This window comes from Trachurus japonicus, chromosome 8, assembly GCF_045865225.1.
Source record: "Trachurus japonicus isolate A0001 chromosome 8, Traja_1.0".
Lineage (NCBI taxonomy): Eukaryota > Metazoa > Chordata > Actinopteri > Carangiformes > Carangidae > Trachurus > Trachurus japonicus.
In genome coordinates, this window is record NC_140914.1 from 17,073,416 (window position 1) to 17,097,037 (window position 23,622).

The window sequence follows — 23,622 nt, forward strand, 5'->3', positions numbered from 1 at the left end:
AAAATGTGTTCAGTTTGTTTTTGTTTTCGTCGCTTTTTTTATTCCATCAACACAGACTTTGTGCCAAAACATGAAATATTCCTTCAAAATCGAGAACATCCACTCTTAATGCCAGGAGAAAGTCCTCTCCCTCTCTGCCGCTCAGGGTGTATAGCACAAGCGGGAACAGGACGGGGTTACCATGGTGACAGGCAAAAGGGAACACATTTTGTTAGTAATATGACTGCGATATGTGGGGAAAAAAAAGAAAAAGAAAATCTACTTATGCTTTCATTCAGCGTTACAAACTCATAATAATCTGATTCAACCCCTGTGACCGTTCCTCACCTCAAACTTCTGTCGGAGCTCCAGGTTGACGTCGTCTACCTCGGGGATGGGAACGTTGTAGTACTCTCCCTCCTCCTGGTTCAGCAACTTGTACCTGAAAGAGATGAATAAAAACAAATAAACGTACAGTATTTCACATATTTACTATCTATCCATCATCCATCCATGCACTTCTCCCTCTGTCCACCCACGCAGCCATATATAGTAAATCTTTGTTTTTCTGCACCACTTCAGTCACAAGTAGCTGCTGATTCCCCTTCTCTGAGTATTTGCAAGCTCTGCTCTGTCAGCAGTGCCAGCTTGACTCTGCTTCCTCTCTATTGCACACATCCTCTGGCAACTTGTCTAATGACCCAGAGAATACAGTACAATACGCAGATCAACAGGCACATAGACGCATTGTGGTGGTTTTCCGAGCCGCCCTGTGCCAGGCGCTTTTACACGCAGGTATTTCCTGGAGCCTCCAGCTGTACACACAGCGGCGGTCCATCAGGCTCGGTTTAGGCCAGACCGGGGGCAGGAATGCTAACATGGTCCACCACGAGACAGCGACTGTGACATCTCTGTGAGTTTGTGTTTGTCAGGACGAGACAAAGCAGGGACGCAGAGACAGTGAGACGAGGAAGTGACGGCAGCAGGTGCTGTGTGTCAGAGTGAATGGAGCTGCCCTCGGTCTGCAGCGGCGGCTGATGGTCACACTGAAGTATCGACTAAACAAGTTGTCAGACTGAGCAGCACTGAGAAAGTATATGGAATAAAACTGTCTACAATAAAGCTGCAGTATCACATTCCTTCCCTCTATCAAATCATTTACTTGCTGTAAACGCATCACTTATACTTGCATTCCTTCAAGTTCAAAGAACTTGTTGAAAGAACCTGACCTTCAAACCTTTACAGAAATATGAAGAGACACCTTCACAGAGCGGTGTTTCTGATATCATAAGACGTGTTTCTACTGCATGTTCCCTGGATCTGATCTGAATTTGTAATTACTGCTTTTAATTTGAGTATTGAGTGCTCTCAGAGCAACAGTGGAACGATTTCCAGCACAGTAATCAACAGAAGTTATTTTAATGATCATTTTGTCCCATCTTTTCCTTTGTAGCATGTTTTTTTGAGTTATCAGTCACACACTCTGTGTCTGTGGTACTTTGTTGTTCAGTATCCTCATATTCAGTACCCTGTATTATATTTTCACGTCTTTTAATCGTCTTTAAATCAAAGTTCTCAATCTCAACTCGACCTGATTACTTTAAATAAAGGTGATGAGAATTAAAAGTTACAAGCAATGTGAAAAGAAAACTTGTTCTTCAGTATCAACACTGGTCATGACAGTGGTAAAATACTTGGCAAACTACAGGGTTGTAATGTAATTCTGATTTCTCAACAGGGTGAATGTGGGTGGATGGAGATGCCAACTTTAACAAGACCTAAACTGTTGAAATGAGTGGACATGGACGGGACGGAGAATTGACTGACCATCCACAGTTGGTAGCTTTGATGAGCTCGGACACTCCAAAAGACATGGAGCCCATGAAGTCATTCCTGGTGGTCCGGTCCCAGTCCCACACCTCAATGGACAGACGACGGTCCTTATCTGATGCTTTCAGCTTGCTGAGAACACACACACACACAAACACAAACAGGAACAAAAGTTTTACTGTATTCCCTCTGCTGTGTGTTAAAGCAGAAGTAAGCGATATTTTTGTGTTAATATAAGTCTTAAATAGTTATGTCTCCCCACGTAATCAGCAGACACAGACACACAGGCTTGACCTGACTCACAAGGTGAAGGACTCGTTCCAGCAGGGGTTGAGAGATGAACGGATGGTCCTGGTCTTCTGTTTGGTCTCATTCTTTGGGTCTGGGATGAGCTTGAGTTTAACATACGGGTCCGATAAACCATTTGGATCCATAGGAATCAGGTTCCTGGCTTCACCCACTGGAAGAAGGGGAGAAGGCAGAAACTGTCAACATATGTGTGTTTGAGTCCTCAACTGGATTCAGAGACTTTGTGACTCCACAATGACTCAGGGATTAAAAACAGAGCGCTGAGTCATAGTAAATCAGCCCAAGGCCAACGGAGCAAACCGAGATGCTCTTAGCTTCAGCTTCACCAAAGTTTCCTCTCTTGACATGGTGTTTTGTTCTCAGTTCCTCAGCTCATGGCTCAACAGATCAGCAGAAACATATGCTGCTAACAGGTGCTGTGAAGCAAAACATGCTGTCAAAATTCACTTGAAGTTGACAGTGTGAAACAACACTAACAGGATTGTAACACTGGTGGGTGTTAGGGCGCAGGCACACACGCAAAAAAACAACAAAAACCAGAAAACCTGAAAAGAATAACTGGCCTGAAAGTGTCTTCCCCAGTCTGCTGTACATCACTTAAACAAGACAGGTGATAATGTGTGAGGGATCTCTTGTACAGTAGTAGAGTGAGTCTCCTGTGGTCAGGCAGTAGGTGAGCAGATAATGGGAGGGAGGTGTGACATTTTCTTGCAACTGACAAATGAAAAAAAAAAAAAAGAAAAAAAAAAAAAGGTAACATAGCAACGGGAGTAGGGGGACGGGGCGGCATGAGCACGCAACCTTCACCATGGCGACAACATCTACTGTAAATGGCCAAATGGGCCGACTCCACCACTGCCCCACTTAGCAACATGACGTGAACCTAAACAAATGGCAGCTAAAGGACAATATGAATGAATGGAACCACACATAATGGCTAAGAAAGAAAGAAAGAAAGAAAGAAAGAAAGAAGCTAATAAACAACAAAACTAACACAGACGGAGAGCAGGAAGAGGATCCTCTAAAACTGTGTTTAGCAGCTACAGCTTCCTCTCTCTGCATATTTAAATGTAATCAGCCACAGTGCAAGAGGGAAAAGCTGCACAACTGAATGTTTCAGAGAGTCAGTGTGAACTTTCACACAAGGACACGTTTGCTGAGATTCTTCATTAAAACAGAGGTAATGTATTTTAGATCTTAAGCATAAATATTCCAGGGCTGAATACAAAGCCTGCACAAACATCAGAGAAATGTCATGCAGAGTCACTGCAGCTCATTTTAGTCTCCATCTCTCCGTCTTTGTGAGATTTAATTGGATGTATTTTGACATGCAGTTGTTTCCATCGCTGCCTGAGACTGTGAGGTTTGTAAGGCAGTTCAGAGTTACGTATTAGGAAAATACTCAAAATAAAGATGAAATCATACCTGAGTCAATAGTCAAAATTAGTCTGTTTTGATGCAAAATATGACGACAAGCCACTTTGTGGTAGTTTTCTGAGTCTCTCATGATATTAAAATGATTATTATGTGCTTTTGGACTGCTGATCAGACACATCAATCAATTTCAATTTGAGTTTTAATACATGAATTTGGATTTTATATTATTTATATATTTTCAAAATTGATCAATTACTTAACAATCATTAGTTGCCTGATCAATCAGCGTTTTTTTTCTGTGTCCATTGAAAAAAACAGAACAAATGTTTTCTTTTCTGAAGGGCCCCTAATCTTTCTCTTTGTGACTGCGTACGGAAAAAATCAACAATAAGAGGGAATGTACAAGCAAAACAAATAAGGGATATTGGAGCTTGGATTCAAATGTAATTCAACTAAATACAAACTTTTAAGAAGCAAAACACCCATTTATTATAACCATAACATTATGTAAGATAGACCTAGTGTATGTTGAATCTGTTACAACCATACATAGGGTTTCAACTTTTCACACGTCACTTTTGTTTCATTCTAGATTCAAGCAGTAGAGGGCAATGTAGGGTCTGCTTATTCATTATTTCTATATCTGACGAAATCAAAGAATCCAGCGTGAATAGGCTTTTACCTCGTTCATCAGTGTGTTGCTTCAGCCTTATAGTTCACTTTTTATCCAATTCAAATACTCAGCTAATCCCCCCTCCTGTCTTTTTTGGTCTCTCTCTTTCTGTCTCACTCTTTCTCTCTCTCTCCCACAAGCCCACACACACACACACACACACACACACACACACACACACACACACACAGAGATACTGTTACACACAATATTAAGCATTAGCAGCAGAAGGAAAATCTCAGCGTCCCACGTTCTCATCTAAATCCTCCCCTCTTCTGGCTGCGGCGGCGTTATAGGCATCAGTCACTGCCATGGCAACACTGGCGCCAAATAAACACCACAGCAACTTCAACCCTATAGTGACAAACACATACTCATACACACACACACACACACACACACACACATGCAGATGAACACATGTATGAAAACGGATGATGACCATTAATAGCCAAAACATACAGTAGTAAATGTATATGTGCTTTCTCTCTCTCACTCACACACACACACACACACACACACACACACTGAACCGTCACCATCAGTAGTGATCAAGGACCATCTCTGCTGTCTGTTGTTGCTTAGATACAAGAGCTGCTTGCCTTCCTTCTGTACCCTCCCCTCTCTTCACTCCTTATGAGGTAGTTACCAATAAAATTAGTGTGTTTTTTTCTTTCTCCTGCTTGTGTGTGTTTTGCCTTTGTCACTTGTTTTCTGTAAAACCAACGCAATATGTTTCTGTTAATTCAGTTAGAGGCTGATTAGAGGCTGCATGAAGAGGCCAAGCGTCCACTGTCTGTGGCACATGAAGTGAAATGTTCTGCTTTTTCAAGAAAGTATCGAGAAATACGGCACAATAATGTGAAATGGTGCTTAGCAGACACTTTTAGAGCCGAGATCTTCTGTAGTTTAGAGATAATGAATGACGAAGTTCCAGCTATTACTTCCGCAAAACAGTTGTGTTGTTGTCATATCACAGATAGATTAAATTGAATTAAATTAAAAGTGTTATTCCCCGCACTTCCAGAAAACATCATCATCAATCAACAGCTTCTCTCTCTCCAGCAGGTCTGAACTTCCAGTCTACAACAAATACTCTGTTCATAATTTCCTATGATTATCAAAAGTACCTTGAAACAGACACAGGACAAGAACAATACACAGGAATATCCACGCTACCTTCATCTCCCGCATGATTAATAAAAGTATGCCACAGCTAAAAATGACATATCATTTGGATTCAGGGGCGGGGGCTGTGGTGGGTGGGCCGACAGTGTAATCTCTCGAAAAGGCTTTGAAATTCAAATGTGTTTGTTGCATAACAATGCCATGTGCAACCCATGGATGCCTGATAATCTGAGGAGGGGGAGGGGAGTGGTGGGGTTGGGTTGGGTGGGGTGGGGTGGGGGGGTTGTACGGCCAAATGGGAGCTGCAGAGATCCCTGCTGCGCGGTGTCAGGGATCTAGGATGCAGACGTCACACACACAATGGAGGGAGCGGGAGAACCAAAACAGACCTACAGTAAGATTTATATTTCTGGTTGTGGGTCATTTAGAGAAAGTGTAATTAGGGAAATTGAGCAAGAGCCAGTTTTTTTGGAAAGAACATGGTGGTGTTTTGGGTTTTTTGTAAGGGTTTAAGGCAGAAGTAAGCGATATTTTTGTGTTAATATAAGTCTTAAATAGTTATATCTTCCGACAGCAATCACTTACATAGAGTGTTTGGACCGAAACACAGGTCTTTCTTGTATCCTACAAGTTTTATCCAATGAGGAGAGAGAACGGCATGAAGGGCTGTGTGTGCAGCCAAGGGATGCGCCTGAATGTGGTGACGTAGGGACGAGGACCAATAGATCCATGACGAGGGCGGGGGCTGCTAACTCCATCGGCTGACAAGAAGTTATGGTGCGTTCAAGGCAACCCGTAACTCGTGTTTTTCCGACCTGTGAAGTCGTACCAGTTCGAGTACGAGTACGAGTTCACCGGTCAGAAGTTACGAGTGGCCGTTATAGTGACTTTCACAGGTAAAACAGGTCGGAAAAACACGAGTGGGTTGCCTGGAACGCTACAAAGTCGTAAGTCGTGACTTGAAGCTGTAATTTACGCTTTCAAAAGCCTGCCTGGAACGCAGCATTAGCCAAAACGACCGGATCGCTTACTTCTGCTTTAAATCTTCATGTGTTCAGTAGTGTAATGAGTATCATAAGCCTGTGCTGGGCCGACCTTGGCTCAGGGTGTCTTGTAATAAAAGGCCAAAACAGCCACTGAAGCTGGGTAAATACTAAGGACATGCCATCCTGGTGAAACAACATTAGACAAACAACATTGTTTCATCATTAAAGCCACCTCACCTAAGAAAACACCCCCATGCATCTCTGGGGAAGTTAAGGTACTGTGCTGAATCATCAGGAGTTGCTATAGGCCACCTGAGCAAACCATTGGATTTGTTCTTAGAATTGGCTAAATTAGGAAAATTACATTTTACATTGTCTACACCAACAAACCACACATTCAGTCAAACTAGGTTACAGTTATCAATAAGTGTGGATTTTGCTAAACATATTACACAACACAATCGCTACAATTCTGTTTATTTTATCTCATAACTGATGCACATGACAGAAAAAGACACACAAACACATGGTCCAATCGATACAGATACAGCTTATTATGGTATCGCTATATACTGTATATGCCTCTTTGTATGAAATGGCTAATCAGATCAGATATTGGGTTTCTGTTTGTACTGTGCTTCAGCTTCAAACCTGAGGTAAGCATGTCAGCAGTAGGAAATCTCACCACTGTGTGCTCACTTTGGCCCAATCCTTAATTACCCTGTGTGTGTGTGTGTGTGTGTGTGTGTGTGTGTGTGTGTGTGTGTGTGTGTGTGTGCGTGTAGACCGGTCATGGAGGGACATTTGCATGTTTGCCTTGCCTTAAAACTCCACAATAAACGTCTGCTCATGCCCACGGGTTGTTTATGTCACTTTTGCTCGGGGAAGAGGAGTGAGACACGGATGAAGGAGGTAATCAGAGGGGAAAAAAGAACGAAAGCATAGGATAAAATGGAGGAAAAGAGAGACCAAGATAAACAATCCAAACAAGGGAGAAGGGGAGGAAAAGAGAGGCTAAGAAGAAAAAGAGGGGAATGAGACATTAGAGCCAGAAGGGAGAGAAAAGGACAAGTCACTCAACTGAGCAACGATTTCAGCTGGTTGAAAAAGAGAAGATGAAGGGGGAAAAAAGGACAGATCTCATTGAGGAATAAAATAAAATAGAATACAAAAAGGACATGAGATAGTGGAGGGCGGCTCAGCAGGTAAAGAGAGAAAATGAATGATGGGAAATGGGCAGAGAGACAGGTAGGAGAAGATTACAGGAAATGTCAATATTGGAAGAAGGGCTGGAGCAGAGGAGGAGAGAGACAGAGAGAGAGAGAGAGAGGGAGAGAGCCTGGGAGATGTGTCTGTTTTCTTGGCTGGAAAGATTTAATCAAGTTCACATCGGTGCGGTGAACCACAAAGGCCCGCCACTTGTCTGTGGGAGCCAGAGGGGAGTCGGTGAACAAGCTGAAGCTTCACTGTTCAGACCGCTGCCATTAGAGAGGAGGAAGAAAAAAAAAAAAAACCCAAAACAAACCACAAAAGAACATACACTTCCTCTGCCTTCTTCTCCCCCGTGTATTGTTCTCAGTATTGATCTGTGTCTTCTCTCCTCTGTCATTCACAATCATAGTCCAGGCTGCTATCATTTGCCCTTTTTTCTTTTTCTTTTCTTCCCCCTTTTTTTTTTAATTTTCAATTTTATCTGGGTTCTTACAATTTAATGAACAATTATCCATATTTCACATTTTTTCTAACAAGCAAGAAAGAATAAAGAAAGACAGAATTACATGGTACACTCACTTTCTGTATTTCTTTGCACTTATAATAAAGACTTCATACTTAACAATGGCTCAAATTACTGTGTGTAATGAAGGTGATGAACCAGCAGATAATTATCACAATCTCTGCAGTTTCCCCTCAGCTCTACAGAGGGTTTTACTTTACAGTCTGTTGGCCTATTGTTTTGGTTTTGGGGCCAACATTGTCACTGTTTTCAGCAGATAAATCAACAGTGCACTAACCGCTCAGTCAGGCAGAGTTTGCGTGAGCGGGTGAACGCTGGAGTAGTAGAAGATGACCTTATTTGTCAGGTGGCCGGAGTCAAAATGACTGCTGGTGTTGACTTAGACTTGTAAACATACAACTGAACATTAACTTAATATAATAAGCACACCATCCATCATCAGCTACTTTCAGCATAGCCACCAGCAAAATCTTGCGTACCACAGTCAGTGCTGAGGGAAGGTGCAGGAGGCTTAGCTATGTCATTAGCATTAGCATGGGTCACCCACGGTTACTGCTACCGCTGCCACAGCTGCAGGTGTGAAAGAACAAACCTTCACATGAGCTACTTTGTAACAGCCAACACTTTATATTGAAGAATTTTGTACTGTTGAAAAAAAATGACCTGTGCTAACATAATTTGCTCACAAGAATCAATATGATTAGATTTACAATGCAAAAAAAAAAAGAAAAAAAAAGTAATGTTGAGTTTGTCTTTAACGAGTGAGTGAGGGAGTGGGTGGAAGTCGAGTCGGCAGTTCGAGCCCCAGCTCATCATGCTGAGCCGTCCTTGAGTAGGGACCATAGACTGTAAAAAGAATGGACGTAGCGTCCGTGACGTCCCCCATTGGTTTTGGGGAGTCGTTTTTGTGACTCAAATATGGCGGCCTGAACAGCGCCATGTTGGATTGGCCGGCCGAGAACCCGCCCACTGGCCTCGAAGCAGCCTGTCCACGGAGCTGCTCGGACCTGTCACTCAACGTTTCCGCGCCCTAATTGGCCAGAGTTTTAACCTAATAACAGTAAAACGGTAGAGTTAAAAATAAATTCACTCCCCTCAGAGTGTGTGCGGGGGTAGAAACTATCGATTGAGACGAAAAAACGTTCTGACACCAGGCTGAGGATGTAAAGTCGGCGATTTTAACATGGGGGTCTATGGAGAATGCTGCTTTCTGACACCAGCCCCCAGAGGAATCCGAGGGGATTGCAGTTTTTTGGACGCGGAAGTGAGCTTCACTTCTCAGACCGACAACTGCCCCCTTGGTAGGGACACTGAGCCAGCAGAGTGCTCCCGGTGGTCAGGACGACATAAATGCAACCATTTGAACCAACTGAATTAAAGCAGAAGTAAGCGATCCGGTCGTTTTGGCTAATGCTGCGTTCCAGGCAGGCTTTTGAAACCGTAAATTACAGCTTCAAGTCACGACTTACGACTTTGTAGCGTTCCAGGCAACCCACTCGTGTTTTTCCGACGTGTTTTACCTGTGAAAGTCACTATAACGGCCACTCGTAACTTCCGACCCGTGAAGTCGTACCAGATCGAACTGGTACGACTTCACAGGTCGTAAAAACACGAGTTACCGGTTGCCTTGAACGCACCATAACGTCTTGTCAGCCGATGGAGTTAGCAGCCCCCGCCCTCGTCATGGATCTATTGGTCCTCGTCCCTACGTCACCACATTCAGGCGCATCCCTTGGCTGCACACACAGCCCTTCATGCCGTTCTCTCTCCTCATTGGATAAAACTTGTAGGATACGAGAAAAGTTTTCTCCTCGGCTCAGAGCAGAGCAGAGTGACTGACAGACCCGTGTTTCGGTCCAAACACTCTATGTAAGTGATTGCTGTCGGAAGATATAACTATTTAAGACTTATATTAACACAAAAATATTGCTTACTTCTGCTTTAATGATCAATCAGTAATCACCTGTTGCAGCTCTGATAACAGCCGCATGATGAAGGCAAAAATATAGAGACAGAAGTCCAGAGTCCAGAGTTTGTATTTCTCCTATCAGGCATCACATATGCAGTAACAGGTGCTGCAGACAGAGCATACTGTCGTGCGTTCCTTGAAGCTGACACAGTGTGAAGCGGCAGCGACACTTTCGTAAACACTGGAACACTGGTGGGTGTTCTGGTGTGTGTGTGTGTGTGTGTGTGTGTGTGTGTGTACGCATCAAAATCAAGGACAACATGGGGGTGGGGGGATGGGGAGGGATACACATCAATTTAACATGGCAACAGCCGTCTCTCCCACTCTCTCTGAGCCAGCTCAATTTCAGCTCTGCCCGACTGAGGTAACCATGTCGACAAGACCGCCGCTGTCACTCACCGCTGTCATCATCAACGCTTCATGACGGCAGTCGCCACCATCACGCACGCACTCAAATGCATAGATGGACGTAAACAAGGACAGTGAACGCAACACGTACATAAGTGTGGGTGTTTCACACCTTGCTCAGCTGTAAAACAAACCAAAAGATGCCTGATGCTACAGTAACAGTATGTACAGCAGATAATAAAATGGAAAGCAATGCAAGCAGAGCAAACAAATGATTTAGGGTCTACTGTGAACAGACCTCACTTCCACCAAGAGGACCCAAAACAAATAAACAAACACACATTCTTATGAAAGCAATATATTTCCAAGTCAATCACACCCGCCTCCCCGGCTGTAGCTGCAGGTTATTCCTGGGTGATCCCCACTGAGTTAGAAACACTTTATTGGCCACAGCAATCATATTTCCTGACCAGCACTGTCTCGCCCTGCTCCTGCATGCGTGTGTGTGTGTGTGTGTGTGTGTGTGTGTGTAGGTGTGCGTGACAGAGAGAGAGGTTGTGGAAGTGACCCAGCAGCCATTTCTCTACCTGCCAGAGGGGTTTTAACACCAGAGAGTTCTCCTCTCCAGGTGCTGCTCTTGACTGACAGGATAATTTGGAGGTGTTGAAAATACACACACACACTCTCTCTCTCTCTCTCTCTCTCACACACACACACACACACACACACACACACACACACACAAGGTCATAAAGGCAGTCATGACTTAATTTCTATGCTGACACAGAAATATATCATAAAAAAAAAATCAGATTTCTGTGAAGTGGCCCAGTGTGTTTTAAATATTAATTTGGTTTTCAGAGGTTTGATTTTCCTGAGCTTCAGGTAAAAGCAGAGCAGCCAGCCATCTCAATCGTCTCATCTACCCTGAAATCCACCCATAATCACTGATAAAAAAAAACAAAGTAATATTATTGTATGCAACTATGCACCTTTACAACAACCTACTCTGAAATTGCAATGCCTAATTCAACTCCGACACTGACAAATTCAGTTTCTATGTGTCTGAAATTCAACAGCAAATACATCTTTAGGGCAATTCATTTGTGATTGTGTTGCAGTTACTGTATTGTGTAACTCTATTAATGTGTTGTTAATTTACATACATTGTTTTCTGATCACATCGAACACTACTTGAAGCATCTACAGCTTTATTAAACTCTTAATGGATATGTTTAGACATTCACGGCACCTGGTAAAGGTTCAGAAAAGATCACAGTCTGGTTAAATGCAGAAATGTGCTTCCTTGGAAGAGGGGTTTATCAATTATGGTAGAATGAACTGTATATGTATTATGTAAGTAGGAGAAAGAGAAGTAAGAATAAGAGAAGTGAGAGAATAAATATCAAATATCATCCTATAATCTCCGACTCTCAGACAGCTGTACTTGCGCAACTTTGATTCACTTGTACCCCACAGACATTCACTGCACACTGCACACACTTCACTTGTTACTTGTCACATCTCAGATTAATCTCAGATTTTAAATACTAAACCCTTGATGGCCCTATAAAGGCCTTGCTTGGAAAATAGTTTTTTTTATTTTTTTTATCTCAAGCAATCTGCCTGGTAAAAATAAAATACACTTGACAGAGAACATTACCTTGCAATAAATAAAGTCATTAAAATGAGCTGACCTTCAACTCTAAACCCTGTACTGATACAGAAATGTCCCCCTCCCGCCCAAGAAAATACACATTTTCATTCTTCCTGAGTGAAAAAGTGAGTGAGCCCATGTGACAAGTGTCTGGCTGCAGGCAGAATAAACATCTTTTCTCTGAATAGTTCATTACACAATTCAAAGCCATTCATAGCCCCAAATTACAAAGCAGAATAAAACCAGAGATCTATTTTAATGCTCTGAAAATTAACTGCTCAACGTCTCATCAGGGAACCACTTACTCACATCACTCAAATGCCGAACAGCCTCAAGTGCAACACAGGCGCACACTGAGCACAGAGACGCACGCTGATTCAGTTTAAAAACCAACCTGTGACATGTAGCCGGTCCACGCTGACCTCGATCTTGAGGAAGAGACGACCCCGACGCTCCGTGTGGTCCGTCCCACACAGACTTGGCACGTTGACCACACACTGCTTGTGTACGTTCATGTCACAGGCTAGAGAGAGACAGAAAACAGAGGAGGGCGTACAGAGCGGTGAGTTTATCTGAAGAGGATTCTTTCACTTGCATTTTTTTTTTTGGCTTGGAGACACACATGACACGTTAACAGTGAAATGCCCCTCTGTCCTTATCCACTTGAGGGGGAATCATGCATATAAAGAGAGGACAGGTGAAGGATACTGTATGTGTGTATGATTTATGCACAAAAAAGTTTCTGCCTGTGAACAAAATCTACACAAAGAGATGGTTATATATGTGTGTGTGTGTGTGTGTGTGTGGAGAAATTTAAACCAACAGTTCTTAGAGACGGAGAGAGTGAATAAAAAGATAAAGCAGGGAGCTGTGCTTATAGTTGACAAAAGGACGTATAAAAGATGAATTATAATAGAGAGCAGATTCTTAGAGAGACTCTTTCATAACATCAAAGAAGAGAGAGGACCGTTTGCATCTGTATAAATCTGGAGGAGATTTTTTTTTTTTTCTATGGGGATAACTGCAGTTTCCATTTGTAGCCGGGCTCCACACCAGTAACCGTTCACCACTCAGACTGTACTGTACCATCTCAACAACTACTGAGAATACCATGAACTTCTGTGCAGACAGTCATGTTCATACTGTAACTCCCTCTGACTTTTCCACAACTTCACTTCGTCATTTTCAGAATAGAGTCTGAACAACTACTGGAAGGACTGCGCTGAAATTTGGCACATACATCCTGACACACATCAGGATGAATGGGAATCAGCTTTCTGGGCTCAGTGATGTTTTTCCTTTTTGAACCCAAAACAGATGCATGCTGGGATAGCGACCCAATGAAGCAGAAGATTTGGTTTATAGAAAATATTCTGATTCTGTACAGAGTCTATTTTAGGAGGGTTAAAGCTGTCATTGGAAGGTGCTGTGTGGAGCAGTAAAACATGAATAAGTAATCAGCGCATTAACTTAGAGATGCTATAATCAGTGTAAGCAGATTAGATCAGCATCCAGAGGACGAGCAGCCTCCACCGTGTCCCACTGGGATGGATAGTGGTGGTGTAGAAACTGAGCTGTTACAAAAAAAGAGGCAAAGTGTTTTTCTTGCAGCACACGTGGAGCCACACAACATGGATGTTAGAGGAAGCAGTGAAATTATTAAAGGGATAGTAGCATTTTTTTTAAAGTGGGGTTGTATGATCTACAAATAGCCCCTAAGTACTTTAATTGCAGTAGAAGACTCTCTGCACTCCTCCCATTAGCAACGCCAGCCCATAATAGCCCTGCCCAGAGATTTACAACATAAAACGGCCTATTTTCACGGCCTAAAAGAGGTTTTACGGGGAAAAAAATACACAGTTCCATTGTTTGCTATAATATAATTTTTTCCAGCCCTTCAAAGTGCAGGAAAAACGCAGTTTTTATTTGGACCGAACCAACTGCTGATCGGCGGGCGCTAACCCTGGGATACGTGAGTTGGTTAGGTCCAAATAAAAACTGCGTTTTTCCTGCACTTTGAAGGGCTGGAAAAAATTATATTATAGCAAACAATGGAACTGTGTATTTTTTTTTCAGGTAAAACCTCTTTTAGGCCACGAAAATAGGCAGTTTCTTTGGGTCCATTCACAACAATGTATGTTGTAAATCTCTGGGCAGGGCTATGGGCTGGCGTTGCTAACGGGAGGAGTGCAGAGAGTCTTCTACTGCAATTAAAGTACTTAGGGGCTATTTGTAGATCATACAACCCCACTTTAAAAAAAATGCTACTATCCCTTTAATGTTAGAGTAATTTCTAGATTTCTCTTGGGAATGTAGTCTCCATTAACATTACTAGAATTATGAAAAAAAAGCCTTTAATTTTTATTTATTTGATTTACTTTGCTCGTCTCACACACATACACATACACACACTTTAGTAAAACCAAACAGATGAGGGGACCAGAGGGGAGAGTGAACATTTGTTCTCCTCTTCCCCCTCGTTTCCCCCATTGTCCCTTAATGCCCTCCAACTTTCTCTCTAACCTCCTCTCTCCCCTTTTTCCCCTCTGTATTTTCTGTCCTCTCTCATCCATCTCCTCCCAACCCCCCCTCCCCACCTCCCTCCTCCCCCCACTCGGCAGGCTTGTCAGGCTGACGTGCTGGGAGGAGACAAGGAGAGACGAGAGATGGGGAAGCAGCTCGTAATAACGATGGCCTCCTCGCATCAATTTGTTCTGGTGTGCTCCCATTACCATCTGTGATGAGGCCGCCACCAGAGACTCGCAGATGGATAGACGGAGTTAGAGGAGGAGAGAGGGAGGGAGGGTGATGGATGGAGAGGACGGGGAGAGAGGACAGAGGAGGGACAGTGAGGGACAAAACGGAGGAGGAGGAGGAGGAGGGACATGGGAGAAAAAATGTAAAGGGAAATTAAAAAAAAGATGATGTAGAGGAGAAAGGCAAAGACAAGGAAGTGTGAGAGTAAAGAGAAAATACTGGGTGTAGTAAAGAGGGAAAGGGAGGGAGGAGAATGAAAATGAGGGGAACGCAGTGCAAGATGGGGTCATATATATGTAAAGACAGAAGGGAAGAGATGACAGAGCAGAGTGGGTGGAAAGAATGGGAGCAAAGAGAGGACTCAGCAGGTCGGGACAGCGGATTCTGCCTGTGCCTCAGATGTGGCTGAGTGTAGTACAGTACCAGTCTATTCCCATCTGTTCTCATTAGGGTTAGGGAGGGAACGGGACAGAAACCAGCGCAGCACATTTGACACAGGTGCACACACATACAAACACACACACACACACACACACACACACACACACACACGTGCATATTCACGCAGATAGGGTGTGCACTCACTGTCACATTTCATCCCTTGGTGGATGAGCCCGTACAACAGCGAACCGCAGTGGTCGCAGAAGGTGGGACTGCCATATGTGTGGATCTTGAACTTGTGCTTGCTTCTGGGGTCCTGGGCAACAGAGGGAGACAGGAAGAATTATATTATTATATATTATTATATAAAAACATACAATATAACATAAAAACTTCTTCCTCAAGATATCCAGAATCTGTTTAAAATGAAGGATTCCAGTTCTAACCTGAGAAGACCACTATTATTTGAGAAACCAAAGACTCGAACTACTGTAAAAAATCACTGTCTTTCTGTTAGAGGGGTTAACATCTGGAATAATTGTCCTGAAAATATTAAACTATGCTGTACTCTAGTCAGCTTTAAAAAACTTTATAAGAACAACATAATTTCTCGTTACAGTATGGAAAATTCATTTTGTACTATTTTGGGTTATGCGCTGTGTACAATTCTTTATTTTGTTGTGATCAGAAATTTAAGTGTACTGATTAATTTCAAATGTCTGTGATCTGATCCTATTGTATTAATGTATATATATATATTATTTTATTTAATTTACATTTTTTAAGGTAAAAGGGGTAGGGGTATATAAGCTTTGGCTTCAACCTACACCCTTTCGGTTATATAAGCTTGATATACCGAAATAAATAAATTCATTCATTCATTCATTCATTCATTCAAAATATACATTAATATAGACATACATATACACACATAAACACAGCTTCACGCTATGGAGAAACGTATTGAATTGTGTATCATATTCTTGAACTAATCTTAACTGTACTGTATTTTATGGATTAGTACAAAAAGAAAGAAAGAAAGAAAGAAAGAAAGAAAGAAAGAAAGAAAGAAAGAAAGAAAGAAAGAAAGAAAGAAAGAAAGAAAGAAAGAAAGAAAGAAAGAAAGAAAGAAAGAAAGACCCAGATGGAAAGGATATGTCAGGTCATAATCAGCGAGTGGGAATGTGTAAGGTTCAAGTGCTTGGTGTCAGCTCTCTCCATCTTGTCATCCTGGACGTCTTCCCAGCAGCATCCTCCCTGTTTGAGCCTTCAAATGTTGTTAAGGCATAAATACACACTGTACGCTAGTGATCCCACAGTGCCAGGAGCTAGCGTAACGGAGCAACTGTTTATCTTGGCCAGAACATCTGGCACCGAAGCTGAGTAAAAACTGAGCTAATGAGCAATTGAGGGATTGATGCTTTGAGAGGTTTCCAAGAAAAGAAGCCGGACAGTATAACTGGGTGATTTTATCCGAAGATAAAGTGTGTGTGTGCTTGGAGCATTTCTAGTGGGATCTGTTACTCTGCATTGGCCGCTTGTTGGAAATCGATTCGTATATATATTTTCCAGTCAGTACTGTGATAACCGAGGTTAGCTAATTTCTACAATCACCACAAAACAAACATATAGCTGTAATTAAAGCCCCGCAAATGAGTGTGGATAAACCCCCACCAGCGTCGCCTCCATCATGCTGAAATGTGTCAGAAAGGCTACATGTGTAATTATACAGGCCACTGACTGAGTAAGTGGGCCCACATCATTGAAAAGTGCCCTGTTTCCACAAACACAAACGCTAAATCAAGCAAGCGACATGATGAAAGATGGTGAGTGTGAACGAGATGCCGACAGAGAGATATGGAGGGAAAGTCTGCGTCTGAAAGAGGAGGTGTGACTGGCAGGGGAAGCAGTCAGTGGCGTGAGGGTCCTGGAAAAGTCTAATTAGTACAGTACAGTATGCTCTCCTTTTAGGAAGCTCGCCTATTTTTGCTCCTTTCTTTCAGCCTTTCCTGGAAGCTCCTCTTAAAAAACAAAAAAACAAACAAAGATGGTGTAGTGGTCATGCCCCTTGTGTCCAGACTTCTCTCCTGGGTCTCCTCCTGAAACCCATAACCCAACTGTTTACTTGTGAAAACATGTCTGAATTTATCTGAAAAGAGGCCACCAGGGACAGAAACTGTAACAGAGGAGATTTCATCTCCTCACTCTCCATTTCTTTCTCTTTCCTTGACTTTATCAACCCTCTTCCTCTCTATCAAGTCTCTGGACAGGAAGACCCGGATGTTCCCCACTTTTGAGCAAAGCTTTCTACTCTCTCTCTTTCTCATCTTCCTTTCCTTTATACAGTATGTTTTCCCATCTTTTCCCCCATGCCATCATCTCTGTGTCTGTACTCTCCCTGTGCTCATGGGAGCCACGGGGAATGGTTTCCACTCGCAGTCATTCTCAGTGCAGCCCCTTGGAAGGAAGAAGCAGGGTGTGAAGACATAATCTGCTCATCTCACTCCACTTCTGCATGTGTGTGTGTGTGCGGGCGATTGCGTGCATGCATTAATTCCACCCTTTGGGCCGTCTTAGAGCCCTGCGTTGGTGCAGAAACCCGGAAAAGCGCAGATGCACATCACAACCAAAACTGAGCAATCGCTCAGACTCACACAAACAAGTCCTTTGTCTCTCCCTCTCACCTCCTTTGACCCACAATGATCTGTCTCTCCCGGTGTTCTCAAACAATCAAGAGTTCACCAAAACAACAGCACCACAGCACATCCTCGAAAATGTGAATACGACAGGACCAACTGCAGGATTCTTGCGTTGTATTATTATTATTAATAACAGTGATTAGTAACAGTGGTAAATACAGTAACACTGACAAACTACTACTGTACTGACCAAACACAATATCTGTTATAACTCATGATATGTCGGCTTGTTGTTAACACCAGCAGCAACAGGATTGTAGGTGCTATTATCAGTATTATTATTATTTATCATTAGCTATTATTACAATTATTTATGAGCTTAGGGACAAATGGCTCTGGACGCTGAGTGATTTCAAAGCTCGCTGTAAAGATGAGTATAGAGCCCTTGCCTCTCTTTGAGTCCATTATGCATCAAACAACATAATAATATGCATAACACTTGAAGAGGCAGAACACTTGGCAGCGTTCACCGTGGCCCACGCCGCCACGTTACAATGTTTGATCAAGTGAACACACCTCCGTAGATGTTTCTGATTTGGTCCAGCTGAGTCAAAGGGCTCTCACTGCACAAGACCTGCATGTCCTTTAGAAACAAACACACTATTTGAGGCTGTTGGTGTTTTTTTTTGCATGAAATGTTATTATGAATGACCAAGGGCCTTTCACACAAACTAATTGTTCGTGTAAGTCTCTTCACACTGGGGCCACGGCCCATGGGCCCTTCGGACCCCTGGGCCCGGTGTAAGTGTTCAGTGATCCATCCATGGGTGAAAGGAGAGGCAGCTGAGAGAACAGCGAAGGATAATCACCCTCGCTTTTGTCTTCCCAGTTCACTCAGATGCACATGCACACATGCGTGCACACAAAAACGCTGCAGAGCTTCAGGTTTATCTCAGGTGACTGGTTTATTACATATACTGTATAGAAATATATTTTGTGACAGCATGAATACCTGACTCACAATCAAACATGATGAGATGAGGTTTGTCATTTAGCTGACAAATACATTGTACTGCATTAACCCTAACCCTAAAGTATTGTAAATGCTATTGCAAAAACACATTTCATACCATAAAATGTGACAGATATCAAAACATAAAAAAAATTGAATTTACAATCAGCTTGATAAGTCAACATTTCATTCTGTATCTACCAAACGTCCTCTCAGCCATTTAAATATTGGGCATCATGCAGCGCCGGGCAAAGATGCTGGCAGACAAACTGTCGACACAAACAGACAGAGCTGCTGAGGCGAAACCAGGAGGGAAGTTGTTTGCAGTGAGGCGAGATGATACCGCTGCAGAATCCCTCGGAGCGGAACGAGAGCCACATCAGGCAGAAGAAGAGGAAGAAGTCGATGATGGGAGCAGAGTGACAATGAGTCAAACACGGGTCTTGCTAATTATAGTCGAGCATTGACAGGCACATTGCCACTGGAGGTAACAATATCTAATTACTAATTGGATATTATCTGCATAAAAAGAGAGGGGGGAAGCGAAGAGGCTGATGTGATTCGTGTCCAGGGTTACTTGGTTAACAGGCAACCCTTCGTATCTGCTTCATGCAAATTGGTTTGATGGCTACAAAGTGTAATGTGTAGTTTAATTTCCCCTTATGATGTTTCATAAGCAAAGGCATTTTTTTTAGTCTGTGATCTTCATCCATGTTTGATTTGATATGATTATGATGAGAGGCCTCCCGCCCACTGAAGTGTCCCAAAGCTCCACACTGCATCTCTCCAGGGTCGCAGGAAAAAAATAAAAACCGGGAGGAACATTTGCCTTCAGGGTTCAGTGAAATGTCACTTTAATATGGAATCACACAACATCTCCTCACGTTCACACTGTTCTCTTGTAAACAGACATGTTTACAAAATACTGAGCAAACACCGTGAATGCTTTTTGTTCTTGAACGTGCTTTTCTTTACATCCATGTTTGCAAGTTTCTACAGTAGTCTACTTCTTCACAGTTTCTAATGGCGCATTCATCGCAATGCATAAGTACTGTATGTGCAGTCACCGCCAACTGTCAGCATGTCCAGGGGGCTGTGCAGCCATCCCATTACTCAAAATAGGGACTGATTCACATAAACACTCGAAAGCTCTACAGAGTACCTTTAATTTATAATCCCAGACATGACAGTATAATACCACATGGTGGATCAGAGAGGGAGACGACAGACACAACATTGTAAACGCTGTAAAACCGTCTCTTTCCGAGGTAAACAAAGTGGTGTGTGATGTCCTGAACATTTGGGCCTTGAGACTACAACAACCAGAGGCTGCAAAGGAAGACATTTTAACCACTCTGATGAATTGTGTCTTGCTCCAGATCACTTTGAACACGGGCGATTAAACTGTCAACACCTGAGCCACGTCTGCGTCTGGCTGAAGCCAAAAAAGATTCCTCTATTTAGTGTCATTGTGCAGCATAAAAAAACGTCAACTTAAAGCAGAAGTAAGCAATATTTTTGTGTTAATATAAGTCTTAAATAGTTCTATCTTCTGACAGCAATCACTTACATAGAGTGTTTGGTCTGAAACACGGGTCTGTCAGTCACTCTGCTCTGCTCTGAGCCCAGGAGAAAACTTTTCTTGTATCCTACAAGTTTTATCCAATGAGGAGAGAGAACGGCATAAAGGGGCGGTCCTCTCTGTGTGTGCAGCCAAGGGATGCGCCTGAATGTGGTGACGTAGGGACGAGGACCAATAGATCCATGACGAGGGCGGGGGCTGCTAACTCCATCGGCTGACAAGACGTTATGGTGCGTTCAAGGCAACTCGTAACTCGTGTTTTTCCGACCTGTGAAGTCGTACCAGTTCGATCTGGTGCGAGTTCACGGGTCAGAAGTTACGAGTGGCCGTTATAGTGACTTTCACAGGTAAAACAGGTCGGAAAAACACGAGTGGGTTGCCTGGAACGCTACAAAGTCGTAAGTTGTGACTTGAAGCTGTAATTTACGGTTTCAAAAGTCTGCCTGGAACGCAGCATTAGCCAAAACGACCAGATCGCTTACTTCTGCTTTAATGTTCTTCTAATATGATCCGACACACAATACAGTACGTACAGGAAGCTGCTGTATAGTGTGATATGTTTTTTTTTAAAGCCAAAAGAAAGAATTCAAGAGAAGTGTTGTAAACAGGCTGATAGGAGATGCATCCGTAGTGTGTGTAAGAGACACTTTAGAGCATCTGAACTGGTTGTAAAAGTTCAGCTGAGAAATACTTGACCTTACCCTGCCACTTTTTTCTATTCAGGACTGATCTCAACACTCAGCGCAGTTGTAGCGCTGCTTCTGTCCTCACTGTGGCGATTCAGAATCAAAACACAAACAGTTTGGATGGCTTAAGTGATTTGATGCAGTGAAGCTCCATGAGGGATTTTTCTGTTTGTTGTTTTACCAAACAGTCAGCGGAGCTATTTATGCACTACACAAGCACAAGCTGAGTAATAGCAAAATGGTCCCTAGACATCACTGTGAGGAATTAAATCTTTCAAAAACATCAGCAAACACAAAACACAGCGGAAAAACTACTATTCAATTACAAGACCATGAATCTCACAGCGAGTGTATGTGCATGCACGTGTATGTGTGGCAGTGTGCTGGGATGAGGGAGCATGGGGGAACAAAGTGAACAACTGTACAGTTGCTATGGTGATAATGGGTTAGAGAAAATTCAGTGATAGATGGAGAGTTTGCAGAGAGAAAGCAAACAGCGAAGGCGGAAAACAAGTAGAGAGTAAATCACTGTGGCTTGATTAAGAGTGAGAATGAGTGTGCACGTTTCTGCAGGCATGTGCATGAAAGACAACGGCAACCAGACGAGGATCTCGGAGCAAAACCCGACAAATGATGAAATGTTCACTCTCCTCAAGGCTGAAGCTCAGCTGCTCGGCTGAAACAGAGCAGACCACGCAGGGAGATTTGTTTTGCCGACAGCGTTCACAGTTATTCTTCTCCTAGTAGTGTGCCCCCAAAACAACTAGTGTTGTCAGGCTGGTAAAAAAACACACACTGCCCACAGCCTTGACTGAGCAGGCAGCAGTCTGACCTATAGTGGTGAAGGGCACACGCTGCAAGAGAGTGGGTCTATATGTGTGTTTGTATAGCGTTTACAAGGACAAGAATGACTGTCTTAAAGAAAAAAAAACTGAAGAAAGCAGAGCAAGTGTGAAAAACAAAGAGACATCCCTCAGCGCTGACTGTCACAAGTGAAGAGAAAAATGAAGAGAAGATGCAACAGTGTCACACGGACAGAAGAGGACGTGGATGTCAGAGACGAGGCTCAGCAGCGTGTGCGTGTCCGTGGGTGTGCGGGTGGGCGGCATCGAAGTAACACCAGATCTCAAGGCCAAGAGTTGACACTTTGCACAATCCGCCAGCCACTGACCGTGGGCCTCAGCGAGCTGCAGGCACGTGGCCACGACGTGGAGACAAGCTCTGTCACTTCCACAGTTACACAAAGGGAGGACAAACAGCTTCACCTGCCAAACCTGCTGGCATCACTGTGTACTGAATGCTGAAAAAACACTGGGGTATATTGTCTTAATATGTAAGAACTTCAAGATATTTCATTTCATTTACAAGGTATTCATATATTATTTATTCATCTACAGGTGAAACTAATATTTTACTACTGACTAGCTGGTTTTCTTCTTTATTAGTAGAATTTTATAAAAAAAAAAAAGTTATGGGAAAAGGTGATAAATTTCCAATATTACAGTCCAGAAACAGACCAAAATTGTAACATATTCAATCAACTCTCATATTTGAAAAAGAAATGCATTAAAGCAGAAGTAAGCAGAATGTTTGTGTTAATCTAAGTCTTAAATAGTTCTATCTTCCGACAGCAATCACTTATATAGAGTGTTTGGTCTGAAACACGGGTCTGTCAGTCACTCTGCTCTGCTGTAAGCCGAGGAGAAAACTTTCCTTGTATCCTACAACCTTTATCCAATGAGGAGAGAGAATGGCATAAAGGGGCAGTCCTCTCTGTGTGTGCAGCCAAGGGATGCGCGTGAATGTGGTGACGTAGGGACGAGGGCGGGGACTGCTAACTCCATCGGCTGACAAGAAGTTAGCCAAAACGACAGGATTGCTTACTTCTGCTTTAAGTCCTTGATCATGATTCATTTAATGTTGATCACCTCACCTCTGTATTTTCTGTGTATATTAGCTACAGCAAACCCCTAATCTTCCCTCTCCAGCTTTACAGACATTGGAGGGGTAAAATACAGTCACTAAGAAAGTAATTAAATCAATAGAAAAATCATTTTATGTCAGTCTTTTAATAATCTTTTTCATTTGAGAGAGTTTCATGTTTCAGAAATGTGAGCTTCTCTGGCAAGAACATATTGTTTCACAAAGTAACATTTCTATCAGTTCTCAAATGAATGCACTGCTCTTATGCATTATGTATACAGTTTATTGTGGTAAACCAGGGGAAACACTAAGGCCAACCCAGCAGAGGGGGCGGGTGGGGTGTGTTTTCTCCAGTGCAGGTGTTGCAGCCACTGTGTACCTGCCACTTGTCACACCTGCAGCCACAATATTACAAGTGTCAGAAAAGAAGCCGGGTCCCAGCTACAAACGAGAAGCTCCAGAGGTTCATTCAAACTGTGTGAGATTATGATGAAGTGCTGCTTCACCATATTTTAAAACTATATTTTTTTGTAGTCTTCAAAAGAATATTAGCTCCAGTCCACTGATTTCGAACAGATAAATCGTAACTCGTCTACAACCTCTCTAACACACACTCATGCAGACACAAACAAACACTCACTGAGCCGTTCA

General features: G+C 42.8%; 1 protein-coding gene across 2 annotated transcripts in view; it reads right to left on the minus strand.

The window, feature by feature from the left end:
* Window positions 1-23,622, minus strand: part of prkcab (protein kinase C, alpha, b) — a 128,843-nt gene that overhangs the window by 22,346 nt on the left and 82,875 nt on the right. For both annotated transcript variants that reach the window (XM_085784297.1, XM_085784298.1), the window contains exons 4-8: window positions 15,334-15,445; window positions 12,386-12,514; window positions 2,113-2,269; window positions 1,807-1,941; window positions 328-421 (exon numbers count right to left, since the gene is read on the minus strand). In XM_085784297.1, the coding sequence (XP_085640423.1) occupies window positions 328-421; window positions 1,807-1,941; window positions 2,113-2,269; window positions 12,386-12,514; window positions 15,334-15,445 (627 nt within the window). The remainder of the gene's footprint in view (window positions 1-327; window positions 422-1,806; window positions 1,942-2,112; window positions 2,270-12,385; window positions 12,515-15,333; window positions 15,446-23,622) is intronic.